The 12,498-nt window shown below is 39.0% G+C and overlaps 1 protein-coding gene across 2 annotated transcripts in view; it reads right to left on the reverse strand.

The window, feature by feature from the left end:
- NBEA (neurobeachin) overlaps positions 1 to 12,498 on the reverse strand; it is a 510,817-nt gene that overhangs the window by 368,975 nt on the left and 129,344 nt on the right. For both annotated transcript variants that reach the window (XM_075050577.1, XM_075050576.1), the window contains exons 9-10: positions 10,032 to 10,229; positions 9,468 to 9,601 (exon numbers count right to left, since the gene is read on the reverse strand). In XM_075050577.1, the coding sequence (XP_074906678.1) occupies positions 9,468 to 9,601; positions 10,032 to 10,229 (332 nt within the window). The remainder of the gene's footprint in view (positions 1 to 9,467; positions 9,602 to 10,031; positions 10,230 to 12,498) is intronic.

The following is a 12,498-nucleotide window of genomic DNA, read 5'->3' on the forward strand; positions in this document are numbered from 1 at the left end:
AGTTTGTCTGCAGTGCAGCTAAGATACAGATACACAATAAAGTATATACGTCAACCAACACTAAATCAGACAGAATGATGATTTCTACTGAAAATATAATTAATTTCAGGACAAAATTTTCCCAGCAGTTTTCCGTTACTAAGAAGCTGAAAAAAAAAAAGGTTGCAGACCAAAACACGAAGATGCTGTATTTCCAATGGTTATGATGCTGCTTATTCTACAATTAGCGTATTGTAGAGACAGTAAGTCTCTGGAATACTGTTATGTAAAAAACTGATGATTAATTACATTGTTACAGCATTGCCCGATTTTTCCCTCAAACATACATATCCCCTGTGAAGACTTAAAGAAAAATTTTTTTTTTTTTTTTTTTTTTTTGATAAATAAAACAGGAGCACGGAATTGGTGTTCACAGCATACACTGTCTGACTGGAAGATGTTCTTAAGGATGCTTTCACGTCTATACATATTTATTATATTTGTGAAGTCCCTACCTTTATAATTCAGACAGTTATTCTTATGATGTGCACTATGAAGTTACAAATACCACCTAGCTTATTTCATTCATCTAAACATATATAATATAAATAACTATTAAGTTTCAATAGTTCATCTTATGTTTCAACATTACAGTGTTTCAGCATCACAAACTTCAGTCAACAGTCAAGCAATGTTACTCCTTAAATAAAAAATATACTATGGATATTCATAAAAACGTCTTCTGTAGATAACAGTCTTCAAAATTCCAAAATATGACACTTCCGCCTTCATTAAAAATAAGAGTAATTACACACATAAATAAATAATTCATTTTCACTGCCCATTTATATCTATGGGAATTTTAAAGAACCTTTTCATATTACACGTAAAAGATCACAGTGGAAATCCCAGGTGTACGAATTCTTCATGCTATGACAATCACTGAACAAGAAAGAGCTGCCTGTGTCAAATTCTGAATTGACTGGTAGTTCCCACTAAGTGAACAATTACGGTTTTGTGGAGCTAAAATACAGGACAATTTAGACAAACTACTCTTACGAAATGAGTTTCTATGACTTCACTTACAAATGAAGCATCCTATTAGGAACATCAGTCATATGTTCAAATAAACTCAGATGACAAAGGCTTTGGAGGAATAAAGAAAACCCTACAAGTCAGGAATTTGTACCACTAGGATAAAAGTGAAATTTGTCTTGGTTTTTTTGTTGTTGTTGTTTTATTATTATTTTTTTAAAAAATCACTACCTAGATCAATTTCTCTACTCTTTCCCATGATAATTTTCTCTGCAAAATTTACTTTAATTACTTTAGGTTTCATCTTGGATTGTGTATTATAAAGTTATCTGGATTGTGCTTTACAAAAGGCACCTTTTATTAAAATAGGCATGTAGCTATAAAGATCCAAGTACATTGATTAACAACAGATGATTTAACTTGAAGAGGCTATGTAAAAAGGAATGATGCAGGTATTTGTTCTGTCTGATTATCTTTGGGAAGGATCCTTTTAAACTAATTTCATTTGTATTTCCAGCTTCTCCAAAATAAGACAAAAGGATCATACGATTAACTCCATCGCAGGCTGTTAAGACGGTAACATTTGAAAACTAATCTTAGGATAAACAGATAAAGTGTTATTAAGGAAAATCATACAAAAACAACTAGCGTTTTGTTTTTAAACAAAAATAACCCTAAAATACTTGTCCCTTAACTTCAATTCAAAATATGATACTGGCTGTATCGAGATAAATAATAATAATAATAATTTTATATTAATATTATATTATTATATATTAATATTATATTATATTAATATTATTATTCATCTGCTGGCTGCCCATTACATCTCATTGTTAGCAAACAGTTTTAAACGAGTTTGGCTGATTCATTAAGTAATTTTTTACTTCATCAGAGTATTTACTATAAGTTTCATAGTATGGACTTAGAAATCCTCAGGGAGAAGCATTAGCGATATATTTTGTTGCACAGAATATGTGAGATGATCTCCGCTTCCTTACTTCATTCCTTCAGGAAGAAAATCAAAGCACAATGGGTAAGCATGGATTTTAGAAACTGTTTTGACTGCACTTTTAATACTGGTTGGGAATACAAAAAGGGATTTTCATCAAGGTCTATTCACTGCTAAAGCATGAAATCAAACACTTGTGCATGTTTTAACACAGTCAGTTGCTCTGCTGCTACATTACCAATTACTCACATTAATTCATTCATATTTATGCAGTCATGGCCACTAATGCCCGTGTGCCGCAAGGCCAGGAAGGGTTCCCCTAACCAGGCTGGAGGTAAGAGAAACTCAGAGCAGAAGAGATGCAGACAGATGATGAGGATGGAGAGGAAGCTCCCATGAGCTACAGCTACGGCAGCTCTTTAAAGTGCTTCCTTAGCTTCCAGTTTAACTACCTTTTTTCTTTCTGTGAGCTTGTTAGAGAGAAAGTGGAAACCTACTTTTCCCTTTTCCACTTCTTTTTCTCATAACATATGATGAGGACAATAAGAGAAGACTACTAAACGTGTTCCATCCAGACTGATGCCACTAAACACCAGTCAAATGAATAGGTGTTGCATGGGAGAACTGGAGAGGCAGGTCATTACACACCTCTGCTTATGGGCATAACATTTTGGGATGCAGACTCCAGTCATAAATTAGCCACCCTTAGTAGTTCTGGATCTTCCGGAGTGTGTGATGGTACCACACTTTGGGAGTTTACAAAAGATTTCTACCACATGATCATAGAATCATAGAATCGTTCAGGTTGGAAAAGACCTTTAAGATCATTGAGTCCAACTGTCAACCCAACACCACCATGCCCACTAAACCATGTCCCGAATGATACAGTGACTGTATTTTCATTATAAACTATCGTCCAGGCAGTCTGATTTGGCAAGTCACGTTCCTGCTGTCACAGTTTGGGAAGATTCCTGTACAACTGATTTCATCTGAGCACAGCTAGGTTATACTAGAGATGTGAAATTTCAGGTGTGATATTCAGCCTTCTTCCCTTTGAAATGCACGAGGAGAGGGTTATCAGCACCCAACTCTGCAAATTCTAAATTGCAGACTGGAGGCAGAGATGGACTGGGACCTTGGCTTACCACCAGAGGCACAAAGGTAAATGCAACAACCTCAGAAAGGATGACTTTTGTACCTACTCTCAAGTTTAAATACCTGGGGTGGCTGTGGCAAAGAAGAAAATTCTTGAAAGACAGCAGGAGAGGACAGGTTAGGTAGGCAGGATGCTGTGGTGGTGCAGCCCTCCCGTCCCGGGCCACTCTGAGATCTCAGGATAAGCCATGCATGATTTGGGAAAACCTCCCTTTGTGCTGTTATCTGGATTACAGGTGCCAGGATTACAGGTACTTTTGGGTGCCAGGCACTCTTTGCCCACACCTGGGCCATCTGCTGCCTGAGTTGTATATCAGAACGATCGGCACGAATTGTGGCCAGGATGTAAAATAACGACCAAAGTCAATGTCTCGAGACCCTATAAACAGCGATCCAAGGGGAGACCTTTGGAGCTGTCTGGGATTGCAGTGGGATGTGTGACCCCGTGTCTCCCCCTGAGCTGGGACGGACACTTTTTGGGTGGATTTCATGAGGATTGAGAGATCGTCCATCAACGATTTTGTGAGGACTTAAAAGGCCTGATTTTGCGAGGTCCACTGACCAGCCATTGAATGCTGGCACATAAAAGTAAGTAATTCATGAAACTCACAAAAGGGAAATCTTAATCATAGCTTAACCTCTGTGTGTGTGTGTGTGTGTGTTGGGGGTGTGTGTGTGTGTAAAATTTGGTTCAAAACTGTTTTATCTGTGCGCCTGTATTTGCAGTTTGGTTCAGAACTATTTGTCTGTCTGTGTGGTTCAGAACTGTTTTATCTGTCTGTGCATGTGTGTGATTTGATTGAACCTCCATCTGTGTGTGCAACCCTGCTGGAAGTTTCAGGTGATACTTGCCATTTTCGAATCTTTAACTAAGTCGCAAATTTGTTTGTAACAAATTCCATTGAATCACTCTGTTACATTGGCTCATGATTAAGTACTGTTAAAATCATACAACCTAATCTTGTGATCTATCTCAAAAATATTAATATATCCTAAATTGCTGCTAAACCAAAGCCGTGCAACAAAATCTCATTCGCAACAGATACTCCTTGGCATTCATCTTATTTGCTACCATGATCTGAAAGATAAATTCAATTAAACTAATGACATTAATAAGAATTATTGGAAACTCACACGTTTTTCATGTTAAGATAATAAAAATATCAAGACATCAAATTGTATTTCTTATCAAGCTGTGCTATTTCCTATCTGTGGAAACTGATAGGAAAACTGTCTATTTCCTAGCAAACTATTCATCTATCAAGAAGCAGATGCAGCGACACTACTAGTTACAGACAGGAACCCCAAAAGGCATCATCTGAATATAAAAAATACTAAAAAAATATTAGTACAAGATATTAATTGATCAAAGCAAAACACACAAAACATTCACAGGAAAAGATGAAGAACAGGAGTTGAAATATTACTGTTGTCCCCCCCTCACCAATGTTTTAATTTCACTCACACACACTCACAATAGGTGGGCAATATACTCCGTTAACAGGACTACCTATATTAAAGAGTGAAAATAATGTCAGTATAAAACTGACTGAAAAGATGCCTACATTTACTTCGCTACAAATTTTAGGTGGGTGTATATATCACCTTTAAGAAAGTTAAGGTGGGCCTAGGCACTGCATTTATTTAGTATGATAAACAGTAAAAGTATTTTTAATTTGTATTGTATAGTGTATGCTCTCCAGCAAACCTAGTTAGTAACTTCTAGAATAAGTATATAAAAGAATTCTTGGAATGACTTCATCTATTTAAGCAAACAGCTACAGCTCTTCTACTTTCAAATATTTTCCCAGTCTAGTACAGTCCAAAGCAGCAATCTCATCCAAATTAATACTTGTTATTTATTCTGTGATGGAATTGGGTCAGTGCCAAAGACTGTGCACCCAATACCTTGTCAGAATCAGTCTGTAAATCAGTGCTCAGCAGACCCAAATGAGTTCAAGACCACACATGAGAGACCACAAGAGAAGAAAGCAAGTCCTTCCTATCATGTTACCCATATAGCATAATCAAAGGTAATAACAACAGTATCATAACAGAAAAAACACTGTATTGGGTTTGTGTGCCAAGGTTTTGGTAGCGGGTGGGCTACAGGGGTGGCTTCTGTGAGGAGCTGCTAGAAACTTCCCCCGTGTCTGACAGAGCCAATGCCAGCCGGCTCCGAGTTGGACCCACCGCTGGCCAAGGCTGAGCCCATCAGCGACGGTGGTAGTGCCGCTGGGAGAACAGATTTAAGAAGGGGGGAAAAACCTGCTGCGCAACAGAAACTGCAGGCAGAAAGAGGAGTGAGAATACGTGAGAGAAACAAACCTTTGTGCAGACCCCAGGTCAGTGCAGAAGGAGGGGAGGAGATGCTCCAGGCGCCGGAGCAGAGATTCCCCTGCAGCCCGTGGGGAAGACCACGGTGAGGCAGGCTGTCCCCCTGCAGCCCAGGGACGTCCACGGGGGAGCAGATCTCCACCTGCAGCCTGGGGAGGGAGGACCCCACGCCGGAGCAGGGGGATGCCCAATGGAGGCTGGGACCCCGTGGGAAGCCCACGCTGGAGCAGTCTGTGCCTGAAGGACTGCAGCCCCTGGAAGGGACCCACGCTGGAGCAGTTCATGAAGAACCGCAGCCTGTGGGAAGGACCCACATTGGAGAAGTTTGTGGAGAACTGTCTCCTGTGGGAGGGACCCGAAGGTGGAGCAGGGGACAAGTGAGGAGTCCTCCCCCTCAGGGGGAAGGAGTGGCAGAGACGAAGTGTGATGATGAACTGACCCCAACCCCCATTCCCCATCCCCCTGCGCCGCTGCGGGGAGGAGGGAAAGAAAATTGGGAGTGAAGCTGAGCCTGAGAAGAAGGGCTGGGTGGGGAGAAGGTGTTTGAAGATTTGGTTTATTTCTCATTACCATACTCTGATTTGACTGCTAATAAATTAAGCTAATTTCCCCAAGTCAGATCTGTTTTGCCTGTGATGGTAATTGGTGAGTGATGTCTCCCTGCCCTTATCTCGAGCCATAAGACTTTCATTATATTTTCTCTCCCCTGTCCAGCTGAGGGGGAGCGTGATAGAGTGGCTTTGGTGGGCACCTGGCATCCAGCCAGGGTCAACCCACCACAAGCACTCTATATTTCTTTTTATTACATAAGCACCTTATTGATCTAAACCGCTACATTTTCTATTCTAAGCAGAGTACTGAAAAGCAGCATAAAAAGTAGCAGTCTTAGCATTCAAGTTGATGGACCACTCTCCTGAATAGCAGGTGCACCTCTTAATCTAAGAAAACATACGTAAGATATGAACTCAGTTTCCATTCTTTTACTTTCAGTGTATGAGAGCGTAAAAATCTATACAGTGCTTCAAAAGCAGAATTGTAGATGATTTCAATATTTCATTGGTCTCATGGAAGATGTAGATAAGGCACAGAGGGATATACATATCACAGGAATAAAGAACATTTAAAAAGAATACCATTAAACCACAAAGTTGCTATATTCATATTGGCCTGCTTTAGGATTTAAAATTTTATTTACAATTAATCTATTAATTTAGAAAAATTAAAATTGTAAGTGGATCAAGATGATTAAAAAGCAAGGTGTTCCCTCATAGTCCTGTTAACAACCCCCTTCTAATGTTAAAAAAAAAATAATATACAAATAATTGAGAAACTTGAATTTATCAAACAGATTTTGGTATGAGCAGGAGAGAAGGAGGTGAGAAGGATTCAGAAAGGTAGTTGGAAACCTAGGACACTTACATTGGGGTATCAAGCTATTTATATTTCCCACCTCCCAGGAAGACATTAAGACAAAAGGCAGCACACCTATTCAAGGGAGAACTTCTGTCCCCCACTTGGCCACCAGAAAGAAATAAATTCTACAGCCATAGTAAGCCTTTACAAACATAATGGTCTACTGTCATCAAGCATCACCTGGACCTTTTTTTTTTTTTGCAAAGTGGCATGAAGATTATCTGCTTGTAAAAATACATAGATTGTAATGGCTGAATGCCAACTACTTTTCTGAAACAAGTGGCGCAGCCCTCTGTTGCTGTTGCAGATACATTTTCATAGGTAAGAAAGGTATAAATATGTACCAGATACAGTTCAACAACTGCATTTTGGAAAGGAACAAATAAAGAGAGAACAGTCTAAAAAACAAGGGGAAAGAAGGAAAGGACTCAGTAAGTATACTTCTTCCCTTATTCTACTCCACAAATGAATCTTAACCGTAGCCCTGTTTTTCCTGTTTAGCCCCCTTTCCCCATTATTTCCTTTCTTTGTCCCCCCCTTTGTCTTTTATTCCTTTATTTGCCTACTTCCTTGTTCACTTAAACTATTATTTTTCTCAATATCTACATCCTATTAAATTAAATATAAGAAAATAATGTACATACACCAAAACTATGGTAATTCAACATCTCACCAAGCAGCCATTTGTTTAAAAATCTTTTGAATATGTTTTTGAGTTAGGATCACATCTTCCTGTATTATGCATTTGTACAATCATATAGCATAATGAATTACAGATCTCTTTTTAGAATATAATCTAATTATAGAAGAAATGCATTGATTTATTCAAGAACAACTTTTTTTTCCCCTACTTACAGTTTAACTAACTCCAGAAATGTTCTGTACATTTTAAATTGAACTTTATGAACGTTCTCACCCACTGGAAAGACCACACACTTGGGAAGAATTAGTCTTTATCTCGACTTACATAACTTAACATTATATTAGCTTTCCCATTTTTAAACAGACCTAGTTACTGCTTTATCATTTATTACAGACTAAGTTCATTAATGAATTTAACATATATTTTATTCATATGTATGGGCACATACACACATGATCTTCCTTAAATTGGAATAAACCATTTTTGCCTACTGCTGTGCCAGTAAATAAAAACATACAGGAAATTTTTTTTCCAAATTTATTTCAAGCCAAGCATTGTTTTTTCTATTCCCCTTACTTCATAAGACTTCAATGAAAAGTACATACTGGAAAACAGACTACAAAAAAGTAAATATCCCACACGAGCCAATACACAACCAGCTTTTCAGTCTTTAACATTGACGGAAATAATTGCACCACTATACTGCTTGAAAGTAGACTGTGATATTACTTCTAATATTGGACTAAAATATTCTCTTGAAATACATTAACTTTTCACACTACAGAAACAAATAAAAACCAGCAGCCATCTCAGCTACACAGATTTGCCTCACCAAAGGGGAAAACAGATGGCTGACAAAACGTCACCAAATTGATTAATTTCTTAAATTAGATTGAGGCAAGTCACCTTTCACGAGAAATTATATCAATGTACCACTTTCAGTTAAATTTTTCAAAATTGTCAACCATTTTAGCAGTATTTAATTATTTTTCAGTTAACTAATTTATTACTGAACTATCTAATGCAATAGGAAATATCCACAATAACTAATAGCAGAGTAGGAAAATAAGCCATGTACTCTGAATTATGCACCTGTTTTATAACTTTATTCAAATACAAGAGTCAGCTTATGCTGCCCCTAAACACTGTTTTCCAGCAGGTTTTGGTTACGTACCACCCTACGGAGAAACGCCGTACCAGTTCTTCAGCGTTACCTTTTCGGTTGTGTTACCGCCAAAGGTTTAGACCGCAGATTTTGTTCTGACGAGGTCAGACACCTTGTGCTGCCACTAGCCTGCCCTGACAAGGAGGTGGCAGGAGATGATCTTTGCCACAGCTGGGCTAGCTCTGCACAAGTTGGCGTGCGTACTGACAGCCCCCTCAGCCGTCCTGCAGGCTACGCACAGAATTCATCTACTTCTGTGCAGGCTTTTCAACCTCAGGGTTATTTCTACAGCATCGGAGCAGAGACTTCACGTGTCCCTCTTTAAAACTCTCTTGGTGCAGCCCCAGTCACTGCTGCAATTGTAATATGGCCACAAAATAACTGACCATAGCTCTATGACTTTCTGACCATGTATTAAAAATGAAGGAGACATCTTTTGTTAATTTTGAATGTTATTAAATATGAATTCAAATGACACAAACTTTGAGAAAATAAACAACATTGCACTGTCAAGTAAATGTTCATTGGTTCCTTTTAGAAGCTGCAAGAACTGACATTACCCAATCCAATCAATTTTATGCCAGTTCCATCTGGAATCTCATACGATTAATACAATTTGCACATCTCTACAGTAAACTACATCTTAAAAAGCAATATTCTTTCCAAAGAAACAAGGGTAAAATCTAAGTCACAGTATTTACAAAAGAAAAGAAAACAAACATTCCCACAACAAAACCAAAAATGTTCTTAGCTTAATTTAGTTTGTATCTTGCTTGAAAGAAGCTTACCAAACTGTTGTTTCCACCTGACTGTCGTGCAGCTGTCGATTGTCTAACTGGGCAAAGAGAGGAAAAAGAACTTGAATCCCTCCAATGGAATGAATTGCACTGTGAATGGAGTGCGTTACAATAGCCTTCACATCCTAAATTAATAAAATAAAGACATAAAAGGAAAAAAACCCCAGTTAATCTCAATTTTAAAGGGCAGTTACAAACATAACTTGGGAACACTTTAACACTGAATTGAGCGCAAATTAAATCAGACTTGTTTTAACTTAGTTTCATTACTTATGTTTCAGTTATAATCACTATACTTGAAGGCAAACATTAAACAGAAAACTTCAGTATCGTGGCACACTGTGCCTTACGGTATGAAGTACATATTTCTTAATGAAGAAATAATCATTTTCTGCTCTAGAAAGTGAGCAAAGAAAGAATACTTCAAGTGATAGGTATATCGAGAGCTGAAATAATACAAAATAATCTCGTTGTACACTAGCACACAAATCCTCTTATTATGCAAATGATGTTGAGCTAACAGTAATCACGGAACATCAATTTAGTAGCACAAACCTGAAGCATAAGAGCATGGGGGGAGTGTACAAAAATTGAAGGATTTTCCTTTGGTGAGGATTCAAGGCATAGCTGAGCATCAGTAGCCTTCGCATTATAAGTGAAAGCAATGCTACTTGCAAGTTTCCCATCATATAGCACTTGTTTATGGTGCTCAGCCAGATGAATGTCACTCTCGGATTTAAATTTGAATGTGCTCTGAAAAAAAAGAAAACACAAGTTTTACAAAGTAAATATTTTGGACAAAATCCTTGCCACAAAATGTGCAGAAAACACATTGGACTTGAGAAGGAATACAGAAACTGCTAAACCTTGTTTTAATTTTCCAGTAGTTTAATGCTACTGAACAATGAGACATTTTTTTAATTTACTCTACTCCACATCAACATGTCAATATAATATTTGATATTTACGTAGTATTATTTCTCTCTCCTTTCAGCATCAGTGTTAACAAGTTTCAGAAGTAGCTATCTGGAAAAAATGTGTCACATTAAACAGCTATAAATATGTTAAAATAAAAAATTGAGTATACAACACACTAAAAATAAAGAACAAATTAAATGCCTTGTATTTTAGTTTATATAAACTCACTCAAATTAGAATATCGAATCCTATACCATTTTGATTAAAGGAATGGTTATTTTTAAGCAGTATTAAAATCCATGCTTCATTAACAGTCAGAAGTATATATAAACAAGCTACTTACACTAAAAATAAAATCCAAATAAAATAATAAATGCCATATTTCAAGTTAATGATTCTCAAACTCAAAGCTTTTACAAAGGAATACTGAAAATTTCTGTTATTCTTAAACATACCATGCTTCATATCTATCTGATCTAAAACTAGGTTTTCTGGCAACACTGACAAATCAATCAAGCACAAGAAGATAGATTTCTGCCTTTCTGCAAAGCGTTGTCAGATTTACTTGGCACATAACTACTCTTGCATGAAACAATCATCTGACAGTGGCAAAAAGACAACTAGTAGTTACACACAGTGCTGTACCGATACAAGTAAAGCAAATTTGTTAAAAATTGCCACCATTAATGCAATATATATAAAATATTATATTTCTAAATTCTTTACTCAGTTTAAAATAATTCATTGCTGAGATTAATTATGAATCATTGTGCCTTTTTTTTTTGCTGCATATAGCCATCACAATTCTCTGTATCCCTTTGGTCCTACCAAATCCTTCCCTCCCTCCCCACCCCCAGTAAGAAGTCCTATATCATGAACCTATCGAAAGTACTATCACTGGGGTTTTGGTTATCCAGGTCAGCAGAATTAAAATAGGCAACTTACAGGCTATCAGCTGCTCTTCCCAAACGAATTACGGGTTCCTACCGATTACGTAAACCCGTAAAACCCATCCAGCTTTTACAGAGCTCTCAAGGCTGCTGGAAACCCTGACAAAATTCTCTTGCTTACAGCCAAACGATGGGAAAGCGCATCTGCTCAAGTGAGTGGCACACGGCGACAGAACGTCTTGTGACAAGCAGCCACTTGTACGTGGGGCGCGAGATTGACGCAGAGGGAACAGCCTGGGGAGAACCCAGAGCAGATCCCTCCGTCAGCCCCGTCCCACGCCTGGCGATGTCAAGCAGAAGGGAGGCAGCGAGGCCCTGCCAAAAATGCGTGAGATGCAGGTACCGTAACAGAGAACGCGGGTAGGGAGGGCAAAAGGAAGCGAATAGGAAGTCAGTGGTTTCATCTACGCGGCACTGGTGAGGTCGTACCTGGAGTTCTGGGCTCCCCAGTACGAGATAGCCACGGGCTTACTGGAGAGAGTCCAATGAAGGACCACAAAAATCATGAAGCGACTGGAGCATCTCTCCTGGGAGGAGAGGCTGAGAGAGGCGGGACTCTTCAGCCTGCAGAAAAGAAACCTCGGGTATCTCATCGGTGTGTGTAAGTATCTGAAGGGAAGGCGCAAAGAAGACGGAGCCAGGCTCTTCTCAGCGGTGCCCACTGACAGGACACGGGGCAATGGGCACAAGCTGAAACACTGGAGGTTCCCTCTGAACATCAGGAAACACTTTTTCCCCGTAAGGGTGCCCAGCGAGGTGGTGGTCTCCATCTCTGGAGACAGTCCAAAGGCATCTGGACACAGTCCTGAGCAACTGGCTCAAGGTGGTCCTGCGTGAGCGGGGGCTTGGACCTGATGACCTCCAGAGGTCCCTTCCAACAAGCCCAACCGTTCTGTGATTCGCATTAGGGTTAGGAATCCGTTTTGTAGGGAAACTCCCAGCGATCCCCACTCACTGCTCTCTTCACACTGCAAAGCCGTTCAGAACCAAAGAGAATCCCTTTTGGCTGAAACTCAAATGTCCTCCAGCCGGTGGTAGTCATTCAGCCCAAAGGATCAGACTACAACCAGTCTGAAGTAAAATCCCCCAAATATACACACTGTGGGTATTCGGCCCTCGGCACCAAGCGCTTGAATCTAGAAATGTGTTCCTTT

Source organism: Buteo buteo, chromosome 18 (genome assembly GCF_964188355.1).
Source record: "Buteo buteo chromosome 18, bButBut1.hap1.1, whole genome shotgun sequence".
NCBI lineage: Eukaryota > Metazoa > Chordata > Aves > Accipitriformes > Accipitridae > Buteo > Buteo buteo.